We start from the raw sequence: 20,580 nt of genomic DNA, 5'->3' as shown, positions 1-20,580 counted from the left end.
GGAAGGGGAGAGGAGTGGGAGCTTGCAGGAGGGTTTCCTTGGAGGCAGAATTGGAAGGGAGAGGGGCTGTGAATACGACTGGGGATTCAGAGATGGGACGAGACAGAAAGTTCCTGGTTAGAGGGAAGATATGTGGCAAGTAGGGGATGAGGCTGGGCTCAAGCGATCTCCTCACCCCAGATCCGGGCACTGATGGAGCTGTGCACTCGGGAATCCTCAGGGAATGCAAAGACCCTCGCTGGCTGTGGACTCTACTGGGAGCAGGAGGAGAGCAGTGCCTGGAGCTGGGGCACAGCACGTTCCCCCCTCCTCCCCCATACTGAGGGTCATGGGCAGAACTCAGTGGGAGTCGAGGCAGAAGCAGATGGGGAAGAGGGATCCCATGCAGACCAGGCTGGGGAGTGGTGGCTGGAAACAGTCCTGCGGGGACTCTGGGGCACAGGGAGGGGTTGTGTAGGGCCAGACAGGTCATCGTGCAGCAGGTATGGGCCAGGTGAACCCCTCTCCCACCCACCGGGGAGGGGGCAGTACCACAGCATGGGGAGCAGGAAGCTTCTCTAGACCCAAAGTCTCTTTCTGCCTAACCCATGCCCTGCCCCCTGCCTCACGCCCCCTTGGGGATCCCTGCCTGTTTGTTCTGTTGCCCAGGCCGGTCTCAGCTGCAGCAAGTCTGTTGGGGCGGCCATGTGCTGGTGCACCCCCATGCTGGGCAGGACGATGGCCCTCCATGGGCCAGCCCCAGGGCCAGCCCCGCTGGCCCCTCCACTCTGGCAGCATGTCCTGCCCTGGCAGGCAGACCCCTGCTCCACAGGGGCAGCAGAGGGGTGGGCAGGGCCTGGCCCCACCTGAGCCCCGTGGGGAGCTCGCCGGGGAGGGGTGGGGGTGTGCCTGCCTAGCACAGGCCGGATGGAGCGGTGCTGCGGAGCGTGTGGCCGGTATGTGCGTGGGCGGCAGGCAGGGTGGGGGGAGAAGCGGGGAGAGGAAGCAGCAGAGGCAACAGAGTCTCCTTGATAAGCAGTTTCCTGAACACTTTCAAACCCTGGCGCCTGACCCACTCATGCACCACGCACAGCCCGAGTGCTGAGGAGCCGCGGGGCCGGCCCGCTCGGGGCCCCAGGTAAGCGCCCGGAGCGATCCTGGACTAGCCTCCAGCTATGGGGCAGCCAGGGCCCTGAGCTGGGGACGGGTGGGCAGCAGGTCCTGGGCACCTCTGGGCTGCAGATATGTGCAGAGATGATGTGTAGGGCAGGTCTGTGCCTTGGTGGCTTCCTGACGAGCAGGGCAGCACAGATACCATGGGGCTGGGCACAGGATTAGGACCTGGACTGCAGCACCAGGCAGAGGCTATGGTGGGGCCTGTCCCGACATGGCGCCCGGGTTCACCGTGCGTGGCACCGGCCGGGTGCTCCTAGCTAGGTGTGTCTGGAGATGGCTGAGGGGCTGCATTGGCATTAAAAGGCTGGTGCCCTTTACCCAGTGATCACACTCCAAGGCTGGACTCCTCTGAGGACACCCACCCCGGCCTGCCAGTGGGGTTCCCCACACAGGCCTTGGCGGGAGGAAGGGGGAAGGTCAGAACTCAGCCCCTCCCTCCCTTAGCCCAAACAGGTGCACCTCGAGTCTGTCAGGCAGGGATGGTGGGGTTTGCAGGGGAACTCCTCCCATCTCCCGAGGGCCATTCAGCCAGGCACGGACCCCCTGGCATGGAGCCGGGTATAAACCTGGCAGAGCTGGGTGCCACATTCCTCCACAGCATGGTGAGCCATGGGGAAGTGGAACAGCGACCCTGGCCCCCTCCACAACAGATGGGTCCCAGCCACAGCCCCATGAGCCCTGGGCACTGTTAGGATCTGGGTTCTGCTTGGCCCATGGTCCCCAGCTGCCTGTGTGCAGTGCCTCATCCTCACACTTTTGGACACAGCCTGCTCAAACCCCATCCCTCTGGGCTGTCCTGCCCTCTAGGCCCCCTTGCTGTGGGGAGGTACAAGGCCTAGCCCCACCAGCCTGGTCTTGAGTTCATCTTTAATGCCAAGAGTGGGGTGCCCGGGGAGGAGGCTCATAGTGAGGCCTGGGCTTGGGGATCGTGGGGCAGATCTAGATTAGCTTTCTAGTTATACTGAAACTGAGACCTGGCTCCGAAGGAGGATCTGAGCCCATGACGGGGCTGTGCCCAGGCCCAGCTGAGGGGGACCTCTGGACACCCCCTGTGAGAGCCAGGAGGTGCTGCAGGACCCATGAGAACTGGATGGAGAAGGAGAAATATAGACCCCCCCCCACCTCCCATGCTAGCCCCTCAACCTCTGTTCCAGACTCCATCTCTCTCCCTCACAATTCCCCAATGCTGGCTCCTCGGTATTTTGGATCATGTGAGGCTGATAAGCAGGCCCCAGCCTGGGGCTGGCTAGTCCCCGAACCAAGCAGACTGTAGCAGAGTGACACGTCCTTGTCTGCACGGGAAAGCTGCACCAGGCTAGCTTAGGGCTCTCTCCAACCAGGTTAGTTTAACCTCTGTGTGGACGCTCAGATTTCAGGCTAAAAGCAGCGGCTTGCAGTTTGGTTTCAACCTCTTCCCATTCGGCGGAACCTACGTTGACCTAAGCCTAGTTAACGTGGAATAAGCCTGTCCACACAGCCTAGCACACCGCTCTAACAAAACCAACCTAAAACCTGATTTAAGTTCAGCTGCTGCAGCTTTCCCTTAGCCAGGGCCCGAGAGCGCACGCCAGAGCGCGCTTGATTCTCTCCATCAAAATGGCGGAAAGAAGGAAGGTTGTCCACATGAGAACATCACTCTAATTTCATGCACATTTCCCCTCTCACTCCCCTTAGAGGAAGCCTGGAGTGTCTCTTTTGAAGCCATAGAAGTTACTTCACTGACACCTTAATTATAGGTATCAGAGTGGTAGCAAAAACAATGAGAAGTACTTGTAGCACCTTAGAGAATAAGCTTATGCCCAAATAAATTTGTTAGTCTCTAAGGTGCTACAAGAACTCCTCATTGTTTTTGCTTAATTATAGGTGTGGCTTTAGAGCCAATACTGAAACCTGCGTCAAAGGCTGCACAGATGCTCAGATGTTGGTTTTCCACTAGGCTGATTTCAGTCTAGCTTAGGTCAGCTGCAAGTAGATTTAATCTAAACCCAAACAAGCTGCTTTTAAACTGAAATCGGAGCCCACGCAGGGGGTTGCATCAGCTGAACTGTCTTGATTTAAAAGCCAATCTGTGACCTTGTCCACACACACAAACATCCTGCTGTCGCTCTCCCAGTCTAATGAAAGGGTGGCGGCAGCTGTGCCGGTACAAAGGGGTTTACACCGGGATCGCTTATTCCATACAAGAAGGGGAATAAGGCGCCTTTATCCCAATGTTATGGTGTCTGGTGCTATCGGTGTAGCTAACAAATCCATCCCCTAGTCGACATGGCTATACCGGTGTAAAACCTGGGTGCAGAGCAGGCCTGAGTTAAACCGGTGCAATTTCCCATGCACCAAGGCAAGGAAGCAAGGGAGGACCCATCCCCTTGGCTCTTTCCAGCCTGCTGGCACGCTGTCTCCCGGCTCCCTGCCCGTTTTCCCTGTGTTCGTCCTTTGGCGCCAGCCCCCCAAGTCTCAACCCTCCCAGAAGCTGGGCAGCTGGGGTGAGCCCGTGCTTTCCAAGGCTGGACCCTCCGCTGCCAGCAGCCTTACCAGTTGTTCCCCGCTGCCCCAGCCAATCAGCCTCGGCGGCATGCAGTCTTACTCAACTGCATGGTTAAGCCAGCTTCCTCCAACGGTCGGTGCGGGGACAGTGGCGGGGAGGGGGTGGGGAATCTCTCTGAGCCGGTGCCTTCTCTCTTCAGAGCTCCCGTGTCAGCACAGAGCATGTATCCCCGTGGCCCTGGAGAGCCTGGCCCATAGGGCTGTGCTGCCTGGGGCAGAGAAGCAGCGCCAGCCCTGCCCATTGCTCAGGTGGCAGAGTACCAGGGAACAATTGATCCCGCTGCTTCCTTACAGCCTTATTCCTCCCCATTGTCTTTACCCCTCTTCCCCCTACCCCAGTCCATTCCTCCCCTGTACCCTTCTCCTTCCCCTCCCTCCTGATGGCATGGAGCAGGGAAGCTGGCACTGTCCCTGGGTCCCGCTAGCATCGTCCCTCCTGCAGCTCCACAGAGAGCTCGGAGCCGATGGGCCCCAATCCCTGGCTGGGGTCACTCGTTCAGCTCTGTTGGCCTGGCCGGAGCGACAGTGACTTACCCCAGTGGAGGAGCTGGCCCAGTGGGGGTGGAGGGTGAGGTCCGTAATAGGCAAGTAATGCAAAGGGGCAGACAAATCATTGCCAGAGGCTGAGTGGGGAGTGTGGGACTAGCCTGAGCCGTAAGCGACTGCAGGGGAGGAGGGAAGGCCTGGCCGTGGGAAGGGGCAGGGGTCTGCAAGAGGATACGACAGCCCGCGCCGTGGTGGCGTGAAGGGTGTGGGTGAAGGCGTAGGGCAGCGAGGAGCGTCACTCTCTGGCTATCTCTGAGCAGGGTTTGGGGGTGGTGCAGGGGTGGTGCAGAGCAATGCATGGTTCTGCCAGGAGAGGCAACCATAAGCGGTATCGGGAGTATCAGGGCGCGAAGGCTGCTGTGGCGCCTTGCAGAAGCCAGAACCCCTGGGGTGGCAGCTGCAGCGGGGCCATGCCAGCACTGGCACCATGCCCCCCAGGTCAGAGGCTGCAGCTGGGCTGTGCTGGCATCATGTCCACCCCCCTCTCGCTCTGGGGGCTACAGATCTGCCCTAGCAGGAACCAGCCAACGGACTTAGGCCAGAGTTTTCATCTGAGTTTGGGGCCTGTTCCTGGGAGTCCATCTCCATCTCATGGGCCTGATTGCCAGGAATGCTGTGGGCTGAGATGCTCTGCTTTGTTGACTGGGCTGACGCTGGGCCACATGCCCGCTGGCTATCCAGGCTGCACTGGCCGGCCCCAGAGAGGAGCAGGGGACCTGCTGCACCCCTGCTGGCAGCTGAGCGGGTGCTTTGTGTTTTCCAGACGCCTTTCCCCCAATGGCTCATTGATCCTCTCTGAACCTTGGCCCGCCGGGGCCTGTTTGCACCCTGTACGCCTCAGTGTGAGGGCTCCGCTGCTGGCACAGCATGGTCCAGGACTGCTCGGCATGCTCTGGAGTTCATAGCGCCAGTCTGCCAGGCCGGGCAGCGATGGACAAGGTCGGCACGCCTGGCCCCTCTGCTAAGAAACATGTGCGGCTGCAGGAGAGGTGAGCAGCAGCCAGGCACCAATGGGCCTTACAGGCCACGTCTGGGGTAGAGGGCTCTGAGCAGCGCACAGAGCCGCCTTGGCAGAACGTCAGCCGGCAGCGTCGGGGAGAGGAGACAGCAGGCTCTAGGCCGCTTGCTGCTCTGAGCCGCCAGCTGGCCGCCGAGGGAGACAAGCCCTGGATTTAGCCCCCAGTCAGCCCTAGGGACCCCCAGCGAATGCGTTCCAGCTGGGCTCAGCCTGCAGGAGGGGTGGGGAGCTGCCGTCTGCACCCACCACAGCTCCTGCGTGGCCATGGTTCGAGAGCGCTCATTGGGCCCGTTTTATACCCAAAGCAACAGCAGCCTGGCTCTTATGTGCGTTGGGTGCCCAGTCAGCTGCTAGGGGCTGCGGGGCCCGGAGCAGGAGCTGCTGGGGGCCAGTCGGGCTGGGGGTTGCTCCAGGCTGGGTTTGCAAGTGAATTGCCTGACCCTAATCCAGGGCCTTGGAGAGTCACACGCCGGTCCAAGATGGTGGTAAAGTGCTCTTCCCTCCCTGGCCCCAGAGCCTGGGCAGCACCTCCCCTCACATATTCTCAGGGACCCCTGCTCTGCCCCCACAGCATCCTCCCATTAGAGCCCCACATCCCCGCCTGGCACAGTGTCCTCTGCAGAGCTCTGTGCGCCCAGACATGCACCCCCATACCTATTGACTCAGCCTGGGGGCTGGGGATGGGGGTGGGGGCGCAGCTTCATCTTGACCAACCGCTCTGCCTTGCAGGAGAGGCTCCAATGTGTCTCTGGTGCTGGACATGAGCTCGCTGGCGAGTGTGGAGCCGATCCGCTCTGTCTGCACCCCCCGGGACATCACGCTGCGGTTCCTCAGGACATCCAGCCACGTCCTGACCGGCGTGGAGCTGCAGCAGCAAGCCAGGAATCTGGCACAGCTCCAGGAGGAGTTCTCGGTGAGACGCTGGCTCTGCCCTTTGCCCACCCCTCCCAGTCTTATCAGGGTGCCCCCTGCCCACAGTCAGGCCGCTCCCCTCCCACCAGCCCTCCTGAGGGCACACCCGTCAGCCTGGTGTTCAGTACCCCACAGGGGAGGGCACAAGATCTACCTAATCCGTGGCTGGGACTGACTGGGCATCGCCCGCCCCCGTCTGCAGAATGATCTAGGGGACTGAGCGTGGGATTCTCCGGGGCACGGCCCTCACAGAGTGGGCCATGCTGGCAGAGCTGCTCTCCGACCCCCGGGGGGAAGCAGGCCTGGTGCTGGTGGGGCGCAGCTCTCCTCGGCTGGGAATCTGGATCATTAGTATGTGCAGGAAGTGCTCTCTGCCCCCTGGGGTGTTTGTCTCTGCTCTCATTACCTGCCCATGCCAGGCGGGTTGTGCTGGGGGTCTCCATCCCTGGGGCGGTGGGAGCAGGCATGGTGCCCAAGGCTTATGCTCAGGTGCTCCGGGCATTGGCTAGGAAGGGCCCTTCCGTAGCCTGGTCTGGAACAAACTCTGCCAACAATCCCTTCTCACAAACGTGTCAGGAGGGGAGGGAAAATGAGTCCCGCCAGAACCCAGTCCCGCTGGCAGAGTCCTGAGGGGCAGCAGGCCTCTCTCCGAGCCTGGCCCAGCCAGAATGGCGGTGAAGGGATTTCAGCAGCCATCTCCTTTCCCTTCGCAGAAAATCCCCCCCAACTTTGTCAACCCGGAGGAGCTGGACATCCCCGGACGGGCCTCCAAGGACAGATACAAAACCATCCTCCCGAGTACGTGCCGCTCCTTCCTGTTGTGTGTGTGTGGGTAAGCTAGGGCCCGGGGGCGTCCGGAGAAGGTTCTGCTAGGGACCGCGTGTCCTGGGACAGTGGGAGCTGCACCCTAACGAGCATCCCCTGGGTTTCAGCCCAGCTGCCCCCTGTTTCTCCTAGACGCCTGGCAAGTGATGTTCAGCCTATGGTCACTGAGCTCTGTGCATACATGCGGATTCCTTGATGGATTTTGCCCCTTGGCGTGAAGGCCTGGGACTCAGCATGTTAGCGAGGGAGGGGAGGCCGGGCCGAGGTTGGTCCTGCCTTGCAGGCTCCACCGCTCCAGGGCTAATCCTGGCTCTGTCTCCTAGATCCCGACAGCCGCGTCTGCCTCAGGAGAGCCGGCAGCCAGGAGGAGCAGGACTACATCAACGCCAACTACATCCAGGTGAGTGTCTGCCCATCCTGAGACCCGCAGAGCCACAGGAGCCGGAGCTCTCCACATGCCCACAGCCCTGGGACTGGGAACCCAGCCCTTCTCTGATCTGCAGGGCCGGGCGAGGAGACCTGGTGGAACATTTAGGTGGGCAGGACATGGCGTCCCCTGAGTCATTTTGGACCTGCGTGCCAGGGGGTGCTGGCTGCCAGCAGTGAAACCTCTGCTGGGTGCTTTGCATCCATGGTCACACAGCGGCAGACCTGGGGCTAGACCTGCAGCCATTTCTCTCCCATTCCTTCCAGCGTCCTCCCCCGGCTGGCTCACCCCAATCCCTTCTGCAAGCCTATGCACAGGGCCCTTTGCTGTAGATCACTCAGGCCAGTGCCACACGGCCCGTGACATCACGCATGCTCCTCGCATTGGACCCTGAGCCATCTGCACGGCATCCAGATGACTACAGGCAGCCAGCCAGAGTCTGGCTGCAGAGCTGCCAATTCTCGCGATGTTCAGGGTGTCGGGAAGCCCCAGCTCCCGGGAGCCTGGGATTGTGTGGCAATCTCAGTGTTCACTTAAAAACCCTTCCTAGCCTCTGTGATTGCAATGCAGAGCTAGAAAAGGTGACCCTAGAGGCTACTAACCCAGGAAAGCAGCCAAAGAACCTGCCTGGAGCTTGCTGTTTTCCTTTGCAAGCCAGTCTCATGGGGAGGGGCGCCTGACTCGTGATTTTTAGATGACAGGGATCCCTGGGGGAGTGAACGGGGCCTTGCCCCCATCCCTTGGGGACACTGTGACACTGAGCTGTCAGCTGCCCTGAGTCTACAAAGGGACATGGGTCTAGCCTGACACCGCTTCCCCACTCTGGCTTGCAGCAGAGGTAGCGTGACCTAGTGGATAGAGCACTAGACTGGCCCTCAAGAGACCCTGGATTCTATTCCAGGCTGTGCTGCTGAGGCTGGTCACTTTGGGTTAGGTGCCTAAATCCCTTTGTGAACCTAAGTCCAACATTCAGGTGCTGCTGCTGCCTAACCTTGTAGGCACCTGCTTCCGCCAGGTGGCGCATGCAGGCATGGGTCTGTCCTAATGCCGCCGAGCAGCTCAGAGCACTGCGACAGGACTCTCAAGCGAGGCATTCACCTGCCTAGCTTACCAGTGGGGCTCCATCCCATCCCAGCTCTCCTACTTCCCAGGTGAGGGCCCCATCTACCAGGCTCTTACCTACAGTGGGGTGGAGGGAGGCTCTCTCTTTGCCGTTGGGCGGGGGGCTGCAGGAAAGGGCTGGCCTGGGCACCTGGCTCGGGGCTGAGATTTCCCCTGGGCAGCAGGCGCCTAGGCATTAAGGCATTGCAATGCACCTTTGTGAAGCTAATCTTCCTCTTGCTCTGTGCCTCAGTTTCCCCATTTGTAAAATAGAGATCATGCTACTGACCTCCTTTGTAAAGTGCTTTGAGATTTACTGATAATAAGTGCTAGAGAAGAGCTGTGTGTTTTATTATTAATGGGGGAATCCCAGCCCTTCTGAAGTGGTGCTCCAGGAATGAAGTGGGGAATTTCCATTGGGTGTGGGGGAAGGACTCAGAGAAGTGGGTGTCAAGTAGGAATTCTTTTATTTCACCTGTTTGATCCAGCCCAGCTAGGCAGTGACTGATGTGCTCATTGGCCTGAGTGACATGAGTTGACATGAGTCTACCCACTTCCCAGGGATTAGGTCCCCAGAACTACCAGCTCAGCCAGTGCCAAGTGGTGGGAGCAGTGGGATCCGGGAAGCAGGGAGGCGTGTTTGCTGGCTGGGACGGGAGCAATGTCTCTCTCTAGATCTCTGCTCCCAAAGGGAGGTTCAGCAGATGGAGTTTCCTACCCCACAGACACACAGCGCATTATTGTACCTTGGGGAACATAAACGGGGGAAAACGCGTCAGAGCTTTACAGGAGGAAACTAACGCAGAAACACCCTCTGTGCAGTGCCATTTCAAACTGATTTGGTGGCCGTGCCCTCTGGTGGTCAGAGGAAGTATTGCACCCTCCACTCACCAGCGTTTACAGAGTTGTGAAACATTTTCCATGGGAGCCAACATTTGAAAGCAATGAACAGGGACTTGCAGGCGGGGAGTAAGGGTCAGTTTGTGATCCCCACAGAAACACACCAGGATCAGTTAACTTGGGGGGCCAAGAGAAAGCAGGGCAAGGGTTTAATTAGCACCTCAACAAGGTGCATGCTCAGTTCACAGCAGTCCCAACCCCGCACAGGAAGCTTCCAGAACCCATCTCCTGGGTGAATCTGAATGGATTTGCTACCAAGTGAGAGAGGGATTGGAATAATAACCCTTAGCAGGTCTCCTCTTCCCAGAGCTTCACAAATACTAATTCAGCATCATCATCCGTGTGGGCCAGATGGGTAAACTGAGGCACAGAACAGTTAGGTGACTTGCCCAAGGATCGTAGAGCACATCAGTGCCAGAGTCGAGCTTAGCTTAGAGGACTCCTGACTCCCAGTCTTATGGCTAAGCCACAGGCACCAAGCCTAAGTCTCTTGTAAGGTTGCAAGTCTCATTGATGCAGCTGTCTGAACACAGGCAGCAGACGGTTAAGGCCTCAAGAGGCGTTTGATGGGGCAGTCCAACAGTCAGTCCTGGACCCAGTGTAACACTGCATTGCCGTGTGAAAATGCGTCACGTCACAGGTACACAGTGGTCATGCCAACTGAGTGTGAGATCACTGCCCTACCCATATGTGGGCACATGCATACGTGCACACACACACACACACTTCCCTTGTGCATACCCTCCCCTTGCACACTTACACATATTTCCATATCTGGATTCTGCCCTTGTGCACACACACAAATGGACACACACACACATTTCCATATCTGATTTCGGTGTTTCGCAAAACCAACTCTACATAGTTTCAGCTTATGCCACTATATAAAAATAGCTGTAACACAGCAGGGAACTGGCTAATTTGTGTCATATTTGAATTCCTGGCAGGGCATGATCTATTTTAAAGATCTCTCCAACACATTTGATGACACATCAACCCCCACATGGAAATGAGCCTATTTCCAGATGAGGTTTCACTGTGAAAACTCTTCCTGCAGTGAGTAGCTGGCAGGGATAAGAACTCACCTTGGCCAGACCCCTGAGACCTTTGCTGTGTGTCTCCTGTTAGCTGCCAACCTCTGTCCCCTAAAGGATGAATTCTCTACACTTCTCTGACAGAACAGCCCCTGCAACTCAGCACTGTCGGGGGGCCAGAAAGGGCAAATCCTAGCAGAAAACCCCTCACCCTAGCCGGCAGATGTGCGGGCGAGAGGCAGTGGATGGACACAGCTCCAAGGGGTAGTAAATCCGGGGCAGAGTCTCTTTCGCAGCCTGCCTTCCCATCAGGCAGAAGTGCTGAGCGCACACAATGGCACTCATGCCCAACGGGAGCCAGGGGTGCTCCGTGTCTCTGAAAAGCAAACCTGGGGTCCCCGAAATGGAGATCCTCAAACCTGCTGCAGGCCCAGGTCACACAGGGAGACTGTGGTAATGTCAGGACTGGAGCCAACATCTCTCCTGGGCCTGCTTCACAGTGCCAAGCGTCCTCTTCAGCCCCTTAGCCTAGAGCAAAGAGAGAGCCCCTTACCCTTCTCACTGCTAGCATCTCCCTGCTCCCGAAGCTCAGGGTTCAATGACGGAGCTCACAGTTTGCTGAGTGGGCTAAAGACTTTGCAGCCAGACATGCCCCTCTTTCCCCAGCCAGCACCTGACGCAGCACATTCTTGCTCATTGGGATGAGAGGAAAATGCAGCCTCCTCCCCTACCTCAGCTGGTGCTCAGTCTAGCTCAGGGGGCAGAGCATCCCAATGGGTAGAGCACTGACCTTGGTCTCAGGAGATCTGGGTTTTATTCCTTGACTTGCTGGGTGACCTAGGGCAAAGTCTCACTGTCTCACTTTCCCCACCTGAGACATCGGGATCATGACTTTCATTTCCTGTGAGATCTGAAACGGAGAAGAATGAGGTATTATTATTGGTGGGGCATCGTCCAAGTGCCCCTCAGGCGTCTGTCCCACATGACCTCTGCCAGCCCAGTGTGTTGGGCTGCTGAGCTCACTCCTGTGTGAACCCCCCTGCACTATTAATATTGCTAACTTATGAACTATTCAACGCCCTGTGATGGGGGCCAGGTTCTAGGACACTGTGGGGAGGTGCAGAGCTATTCAACCGACTCACCCTGGCAGCCAGACCAGGGAGGTCTCATTAGTTCTAGTGCAGGATTATAAAAGGTTGGAAATGTCTCTATTAAAAAAAAAAAGGGAAGGCTAAGGGGACGGATGGAAGGTCCTGCGGGGAGATCCCAAAAACGTAATCAGCTCATCGGGTGTTCATCCTAAGATAAAGGGAGGGGACAGGCACAAGCCATTTGCTTCTATCATCATCATGATCATTCTTCCCGCACTATCAGATGCATAAGGCAGAGGTCAAACAGCGCCAATCATCCCTAGCCTGGGCTCCTTTATGCAGCTTCAGTCATTGTCATGCTACGGAGTGTGCCACTAGGGTCCCTCTGTCTCTTGCCCTGGGTGCCCAAGCCTAATACTGGGCATTCTTAAAATACACCCCAGATATGTCCCTCTCTTTGCCTTATTACTTATACTGTTGTAGGTAGCTGTGCTCATTCGAGAGCCTCCTCGTTGCTTATTCTCTCAGTCCATTGGACTTTGCATGTGCCGCGCAGACACCTGCATTACAAGCTGTTCAGGTTGCAATCGATGGACTTATGATTTTGCCAGCTCTCTGCTCCAGTGCAGAGGCTAGTTAGGACGGTGCTGCTACAGAGCTTAAATTAGCATGATTAGCAAAACTACCAATCTTCCATGCTTATGGGCTGAGAGACACACAGATTCCTGGCTGTTGTCCCTGTCACGGACTCACAGATTGTGCCCACTCTTGGCCCTGTGCGGTCCGTGGGGGGTGCCCCTTCCAGTGCGACAGCCCTTCTCGGGGGTCCACTCTCTCTCGGGGTCAGACCCCTCCACCTCCTGGAGCCGCACCTCTCTGAGCCTTAGCACGTCTGTCTCTCTCTGTGGGCCCCCTCAGGGAGTCCCCTCACTCTGGACCCCCCAGGTCTCCTCACCCCCGAAGGGGTTGATGCCACCCTGTTCTCTAGACCAGAGCGACTCTCAGCCAGCATAAAACAGGAGGGTTTATTGAGAGGTGAACACATCACAGGAAACTCTCAGGGCCTCAGGCCTGGCCTCACTCAGCACAGCACATCCCAGTCTCCCTGCCTCCAGGTGGGCTCTGCCTGCTCAGCCTCCCCAGCCCAGAGCCCCCCTGCTTCCCAGCTGGGACTCCAATATCCCCAACCTCAAGCCCCGCCTCTGTCCATTGGCTTCTCTCCAGGTAAACAGGGTCGTAAACAGGATGGCCTGGGTCTCCTCTCCTCTCAGCCCTCCTCTGGCCCCCTCTGGCTGGAGCCGGGTGGTCGGGTCACTGGAGTCCTCTCTTCGCAGCCCATTGTCCTCCCACTGGCCAGAACCGGCTGTGACTCCTGAGCTGGGTCTCCGGGTCACCAGGTCACCAGTTGCTGGGGTCTCCATCCTCCAGGCCATCGGCTGGGGTCCCAAGTTCCCTCTCCGATCCTCTGTAACAGCAAACTCCCTCTCCCCTCACCTCGTTAAACCAGTAACACGGGGACACTGAGTCCCACTCCCTCTGCATGCAACCCACTGGAAAACACAGAAAAACCAAGAAACCCCCCCACTTCATCACAGTCCCTGCCAATGCAGCTTGTACCTTGCCCTCTCTCCTGCCTCTGTCCCTCCTAGGGCTATGGAGGGCGCGCACGAGAGTACATCGCCACGCAGGGGCCCATGCTGAACACGGTGGAGGATTTCTGGCAGATGGTGTGGCAGGAGGGCGTGCCACTTATCGTCATGATCACCAAGCTCAAGGAAGGCAAAGAGGTACGGTCCGGGCTGGCTTCGCCCCTGCTGGCTGTACAGTACCCAAGGGAGACGGGTGGCATTTAGCCACCACTCAGAGCCGGTGACAGTGGGGGCTACAGCTAACCCCTGACATGGGAGACCATGCACAGAATGAGGATGAATCAAAACTGCTGTGAAATTGGAGCTTTCTAAACATGGGGCTCGACTATCCTCTCGCGTACACCAGCTGTACACTGGAATAACCCCTTTAGCTCCAGTGGGTCACTCCTGATTTACACCGGGGTGAGTGAGGGGGGATCAGGCCCAGGGGTGTCACTCCTGATTTACACCAGGGTGAGTGAGGGGGGATCGCGGCCCAGGGGGTTACTCCTGATTTACAATGGGGTGAGTAAGGGAGGCTCAGGACCCAGTGGGGTTACTTATGACTCACACCAGGGTGAGTGAGGGGGAATCGGGCCCAGTGGGGTTACTCCTGATTTACACTGGAGTGAGTGCGGAGGGGGATTAGGCCCAGTAGGGTTACTCCTGACTCAAACTGGGGTAAGTGAGGGGATTGGGCCTAGTGGGGTTACTCCTGATTTACACCAGAGTGAGTGAGGGGGATTGTGCCGGGGGGGTTACTCCTGATTTAAAACAGAGTGAGTGAGGGGGGTTGGGCCCAGTGGGGTTACTCCTGATTTACACCAGAGTGAGTGGGGGGGATTGGGCCCAGTGGGGTTACTCCTGATTTACACCAGAGTGAGTGAGGGGGATTGGGCCGGGGGGGTTACTCCTGATTTACACCAGAGTGAGTGTGGAGGGGATTGGGCCCAGGGGGGTTACTCCTGACTCACACTGGGGTGAGTGAGAGGGGACTTGAGCCCTGCGACCGTACACTTTGAGCTGCACTTACTGACCCTACCCTGTACCAGGCTCTCCGCAAAGGGCTCTTTGGGAAGCTGGCTGGCTGATGAGCTAATGGGATAAGGAGGCTTAGGGCGGCTGGCAGGAGAGGGAGCAGGGATGACGATATGTCCCCGTTCATCATGTGTCCCACGCTCATCACTGCCCCCTGCTGCCCCCGTGAGCCACTGTGCCAGCCACGCTCAGACCCCGAGCTGGTGCCCTTGGCCGCTCCCTCACCGTGAATCCCTGCCTTCCACTTCCAGAAATGCGTCCATTACTGGCCTGAAAAGGAAGCCACCTACGGCCCGTTCACCATCAGCCTTCAGGGGGTGAGCGAGCGGGCGGAATACACAGTCCGGGATCTCACCCTCCAGGTGAGTCGGAGCCCCTGAGCCCAGGACTGATGGGGGAATGGGGAGTGCGGGGGTGGGAAGCTGGGGTGGGGGTGGGATTGAGCAGCAGTAACGTATGTAATGTGTAATAATCCATCTCAGGAAGGATGGTGGGGCGGGGGGTTGATCCCTGCAGAAGGGAGGGGTGTTCATCAGCAGAGCTCCTCTTTGGCCTTAATTCCCGCACCAGCCCTCTCCTCACAACTGGCCAGAGATAAGGGGAGAGCTCCGGATCCCCAGCCCCTACCCACTCCCTGCTCTCAGTGACGCTGGTGCAATCCGGGATTTCATCACTGAATCAAATCGAGTGGGTGTAAATCTGGAGTCAGTGGAGTGAGTCTAGATTTACCCGGGTGTAATGGAGAGGAGAGTTTGGGCCATAGCACTTTGTGGTTGAATTTCCTTTGGCAAGTCTGTCAGGGCAGAGGGAGGGAGGCAGGGGCTGGGGATCCCGCCGGGTGAAGCCTCAGGAAAGACCTGCCTGTCTGCATTGCTGGCGATGTCCCCACTGGCTCTACATAGTCAGACCATGCTGGCCTTAGCTCCAGTGTCTGGGTCCCTGTCTTTGGGAACAGGAGCCCCCCGGGACTGGAAGGGCAGTGCTCACACCGTATCCATCCTCATGCCATTGAGATCAAGGATGTAGTCAAAGAGGGATCGGACATTTACATGGATAGCAAGACTATCCAGTGTGCGAGTTAATGCAGACAAAGAGTATTGGAACCGAGAGAAACCCTGGTGCCCAGAGCTTCATCCAGTCTCTAGCTATTAGAGATCAGGAGGAGACCTTCATGGGAGCAGGTTATCTCATGTCTGCCTGCTCTGGGGTTCTTGCACCTTCCTCTGAAGCAGCTGTTGCTGGCCACTGTCGGAGCCCGGACACTGGCCTGGATGGGCCTGGGGTCTGATCCAGCCTGGCCAGGCCATGTTCCTATGTTCTTGTTTCTCTTTCACTCCGATGGCTGGGAAGCTCGAAGGTGAATGTCGCCCGGTGAAGCATGTCTTCTTCCCCTCCTGGCCCGACCAGCAGGCCCCCGAGTCGGCCAAGCCCCTGCTGCACCTGGTGTCGGAGGTAGAGCAGATCCTGCAGGCTGCAGCCAGCACGGGGCCCGTAGTCGTTCACTGCAGGTGAGAGCCTTCCCTGCACCCCAGGGTGGGAGGAGGAGTGTGGAGTCTGCTTCTGCCTGAATGAACAGTGGGGTGTGCTGGCAGAGGTTGGGAGGGGACCTTTGGCCACCCGGCCAAGCCACTTGTAGAGGAGAAGCATGCGGCAGGAACTTGCCCTCTTTCCTGTTGCTCTCATCGCTACACCCACGGGTGTGAACACTGGTTGGGAGTCTCTTCTGCTCCCTTCGGTCCTGGGTGCAGTGGGTTGGCTTCACAGCAGGACTCTGGGAACTGAGGCACGTGTAATGGGCTGAGTGCCATGCATGCACTTCTGGGGCTGAGCTATCCTGCTGGTGTCCCCATGAATCCCTCCCTAGGCAAGTGACCTCCCCACAGAGCTTCCACGCCTGCTCACTGACTCACCACATTACTGACAAGCAAATCCTGGGCTGGTGGAATGTGTCCCGCTGACCTAGTCAGCCTTTGGCCCTTCAGGCTCCATGGCCAATTCATCAGCTGGTCTCTCGGGGTGGGAGGATGGCCTGGGAATTAGGAGACCCAGGTTTGAGTCCCAGCTCTGCTACAGACTCCCAGTGTGACCTTGGGTGAGTCACTTTGGCTCAGTGCCTAACTTCTGTTGACATCAGTGGAAATCTGGGCCAGAACCTCCCTGTGTCTTGGTTCCCCTCTGGTACCTTGAGGGTAAAAGCACTGCCCTACCTCTCAGGTGTCTGAGATTGTGAGGGACTCAAATACTGCAGTGATGGGGGGCCATAGACCTACGCAAGACAGGTAGCTGATCCTGGAGACAAGGGACCCAGTTGTGATGTGGACAAAAGCAAGGACCATAAGGAACTAGCCTCAGGCATCTGGTCAGTCCACAGACATGACCGACATGGGTCAGGAGTGAGCTGGAGACAAAAGGGATTGTGCGCCGTCCATGGAGCTTTCCAGTGTCCCGTATCATCCACCCAGCTTCAGTTCGATCTGCCTTCTGTGTCCCATTCAGTGCAGGGATTGGTCGGACGGGCTGCTTTATTGCTACCAGGATTGGATGCCAACAGCTGAAGGCCAAAGGAGAAGTGGATATCCTGGGGATAGTGTGCCAGCTCCGTATAGACAGGTATGTGCAGAGTGACAGCAACGGGCCCGGGCCACCTAGGCATGAGCAGTTGGGCAGAGCTGGGAGGAAGCACTTGGTGGTCCCAAAGCACTCGGAAGCTAGCTGTAGATGGAGAGACGCAGGAGCTGGTGGGGGGATTGCCCTCGCATTAAGGGGGTCAGTGGGAGAAGCAGAGCAGCAAAGTGGGATGGGTTGGTTTCATACAAACACTGCAGGAGAACAGGAAGAGAATTCCAAGGGAATGGTGCTCACTCTCCTGCACAGTGAAGCTGGCTTTGGATCCGCTGCCCTGCTGCCCAGGAAGGAAGCGACAGGTTTGAAAACAGAGTGATTCATTCCAGTTGGTGTCTCGCCGAGTCCTGCAAGAGCCAAGCCTGGTCTCCTCAAATGAAAGCCACTTTCCATTGACTTTCCTACTGAGGTAGCCAGACCCAGTGTCATTGGCACCACATTACGGGCCAGGCTTTCAAAAGAACCCAGCACCCTTTGGGGCATCAAAATACCTGGCCAGGTTTGCAGAACAACCCGGGGTGTATAGAAAACCTGACTCCAACTGTGAGCGCAGAGCACCTGAAAATCTCACCCAAACTGCCCATCCTGCATTAAGCAGGATGTTCCACTGATGGATCTGACCTGCCTCAAGCCATATAATCATCCTCAAGGCACAGGGAATTGTCTCCAAAGCACAGCCCCCGACAGTCAGCAGATCCTTGTCATTTCACCCCGCCCACCCTAGCGTTCTACATGTGGGATGGCCTCTATGAGACAGAGCTCAGAGCAGCCCTTGGCACAGGCCAGACAATAAGCTATTTTGGCTCCCACAGTTAGGGCCAATGGATTTTAGGGACTTCAAGGTGCGAGGTTGTTGTCAAGTGACTGCTTTAGAGCTCTACAAAGAGATGCTCACTTATTTACACAAAACCAAAGAGGATCCCCTTTCAGGAGGGTCTAGTGCAAGCCCTTTCACCATCCTCCCAGGGCTTGTCCATTGGGAGGGCCCCACATCCCTTGCCGGCTTTCCCAGGATACATTGCATCCAGGGATAGCAGAGACTCAGTCTGCTCTAGCTCCCCGCAACCTGAATGAATTTTGCTTGAATTCTGACCCCAAATGCTGGAAGGTCCGATCCTTATGGTCCAGTTCTAGGTATCAAGGCTTCAAGGCTGTGAGTTTATTTTTCATTTGTGGCCACCAAACAGAGCATTCAAATCCCATGTCTGAACACTGCTATCCACACTTGGATGCTGAAGCAGCATTTACTTGTTCCAGTAAGAATCTAGAGCAGAGCCAGATGCTGATCCCAGTTACAACAGGAGGGATCCTGACTTCAGTGGAGTTACTCCACATTTGCATCAATTGAAAATCAGCAGACTCTGTTCCTATTCTGGGCTGGTAACCACCTGCTAAGGCTTGCAAATTGCCGATGCTGCTTAGAGCATTCCAGGTCAGCGAGGTTGCATTTAACTGTAGTTGTTTGGGAAAGCAGGCCAGGCTGGAATGCCCATGCAGCTGAGAGTTCTCCAAGGAATTAATCGATCAGGTGGCCACAGTTTAATTAAACCTTACAACAGACCATCTTTTCTTCTTCCAGAGGCGGAATGATTCAGACCAGTGAACAGTACCAATTCCTCCATCACACGCTGGCTGTGTATGCTTCACAGCTCCCTGAGACGACAGGCCCATAATAATCCCAGCTATCTGCTGGGCTCTGACTTTCCCCGGGGCACTCTGAAGTCTCCAGCTTCTGAGCCAACAGTAGAGCTACCAGAAGAGGGCTCCAGCTAGCCCTGGCTCCTTTCTGCTCACATCATGCCACCCTGGCAGCATGAGAGGAACTGTGGCACCCTTGAACGGCCGTGGGAAACCTGCCCTGAATCACGCTAATTACCTCCTGGCATCCTGTAATTGGGGTAATTAACTAGAGCTGCTTAGAAGCGTCCCAACACACAGCGATGCACTGCTAGCACAGGGTTGGTTTGTGGGCAGGTTTGAACAACAAAAGGGCTTCCGGTGGGTTTTGTTGGTGCCATTTGCTATGAGCGTAAGGCCAATTTCACTGATGGAAACGGGCTTTTGCTTTCTAAACCTGTGGCATTCTAGCCCCGACCAGCAAACTGTGCTAAGGAACTGGATATACGCTAGGAGCTGGAGCATGATTTGCATTTGAACCCTCCAACCAGTTACATCAAGTGCGGACTGGAGCTGGTTACATTACATTGCAAATAAATAGCACCCTTGATTCTGTTTGTGAACCCTTTGTGAGTAAATGTTGATTCACTGGAGTGACTTCGTTCTTTGGAAGGGCCTGGAGTTGATGTGAACAAATCTGAGTGCCAGGGTCTTTGCTAATGGCTCACCTTGACTATTTACTGTTCACAGTCTGTGGCTGGTCACCTAAGTGACCTGCTGACAGAGCGGGTGGGAGTGAGCATTACTGGGCTCACCTGGCCTCCGCTTCATGCGTTCGAACCTGGGGAATTTGCAGCAAGGTACTAGGGAAATGAATTCCACGTAGTGGGGGAGCCAGAAAGGAAGAGATTCACCAGTATAGTTCTTGGGCACTCAAGTGATCTCTCACCACCTCCCTTGCTAATTCCTATAGGCAAGGGACTATGCAGGTTCCTCCCAGAGATTCCCACTCCCGTGGGGTGCCCCAGGGCTCTTGCAGAGTGGGAAAGGGGGTAGCTCTGTGGCTTCCACACCCCCAAAGTGCCACACCTCTGGCAGTGTTAATCCCAGGGGACCTGTGGGAACATTTATGCAGGGAGAGAAACAACCTGGGGAATGCTCTTGGGGACACAGGTCCTGACCCAGACCAAACTGTCAGAGACTAAAACTTGATGCCTGTTTGGCAGCTGATGTGAAATCAGTTGGGGAGTCTCCCTCCACAGCACAAAACCACAAGCATGACTGGCACTGATTGGCTCCCTCACTGACAGTCTGAAAAGAGGGTCCAAGAAGTGAATGGCTGTGGCGATCAAACTCCCTTCTCACCTCTAAAGGTCACCTGTGGACAGGGGTAGGTACGCTAGAGGATTGCCCTGCTGCTGCCCATGCTGTACCTGCCCTGGGAATAAGCAGATCTCCAGTGCCCTGGGCTGTCAAAACAGCTTTTTTCATTGTTTGCACAGCACCCAGCACACTGGGGTCCTGGTTCACGACAATGCTCTGCAGTGTTACCGTAATATACCTAATAATGTACAGCGCCTAGCACACTGGGGTCCTGGTCCATGACTATGGCTCCGTGGTGTTACCATAATACACCTAATCATGTACAGCACCAGCACGCTGGGGTCCCGGTCCATGACTATGGCGCCACGGTGTTACCATAATACACCTAATCATGTACGGCGCCCAGCATACTGGGGTCCGGTCCATGACTAGAGTTCCTAGGCGCTATGACAATAAAAATAATAATAAATTCATCAGCATTAAATTCTCATGCGGAAAGAAGCTCTCACTCCGGGGCTGTGTGGGTGCAGGTCGTATTCGGATTTAATAAAGCAAGGCTTTCTTCTTGCAATAGGCATTCCTGGGGAATGAGGATGTGTGTGGGGTCCCTGACACTGCTAATACAGCCCTGATCCCGAACTCCGTGTTGTGTAGCCTCATCCTCCCCGACAGCACTATCCCGCTTGCCCAGCACACCTTTTGCTGAGCCAAGGAGCTGCCTCCAGAGCAGTTGCCAGGCATGCATGGGGGGAGGCTTTGGAAAGGCTTTCATGGCTTGCCATGAGCACAGAAGTTGGTT

General features: G+C 56.7%; 1 protein-coding gene across 1 annotated transcript; it reads left to right on the top strand.

Annotated features, from left to right (window-relative positions):
- The first annotated feature begins 981 nt into the window (after positions 1 to 981).
- PTPN7 (protein tyrosine phosphatase non-receptor type 7) lies at positions 982 to 19,081 on the top strand. The gene is made up of 10 exons (XM_039537858.1): positions 982 to 1,117; positions 5,009 to 5,234; positions 5,993 to 6,176; positions 6,889 to 6,973; positions 7,324 to 7,400; positions 13,203 to 13,340; positions 14,471 to 14,581; positions 15,570 to 15,727; positions 16,716 to 16,829; positions 18,421 to 19,081. The coding sequence occupies exons 2-10, from the start codon at positions 5,113 to 5,115 to the stop codon at positions 18,512 to 18,514; spliced, it is 1,083 nt and encodes a 360-aa protein (XP_039393792.1). The 5' UTR covers positions 982 to 1,117; positions 5,009 to 5,112; the 3' UTR covers positions 18,515 to 19,081.
- Positions 19,082 to 20,580: the final 1,499 nt, after the last annotated feature.

This window comes from Mauremys reevesii, linkage group 4 (genome assembly GCF_016161935.1).
Source record: "Mauremys reevesii isolate NIE-2019 linkage group 4, ASM1616193v1, whole genome shotgun sequence".
NCBI lineage: Eukaryota > Metazoa > Chordata > Testudines > Geoemydidae > Mauremys > Mauremys reevesii.
Note: the sequence above shows the minus strand (reverse complement) of the source record. Positions and strands in the feature narration are given on the sequence as shown.

What these genes read in the sequence shown, in the direction of transcription:
- PTPN7 (XM_039537858.1), top strand. Translation starts at nt 5,113, where the DNA reads ATGGTCCAGGACTGCTCGGCATGCTCTGGAGTTCATAGCGCCAGTCTG. An exon ending in CATGTGCGGCTGCAGGAGAG is followed by an intron (nt 5,235 to 5,992) that starts GTGAGCAGCAGC and finishes TCTGCCTTGCAG; the next exon opens with GAGAGGCTCCAATGTGTCTC. An exon ending in AGCTCAAGGAAGGCAAAGAG is followed by an intron (nt 13,341 to 14,470) that starts GTACGGTCCGGG and finishes TTCCACTTCCAG; the next exon opens with AAATGCGTCCATTACTGGCC.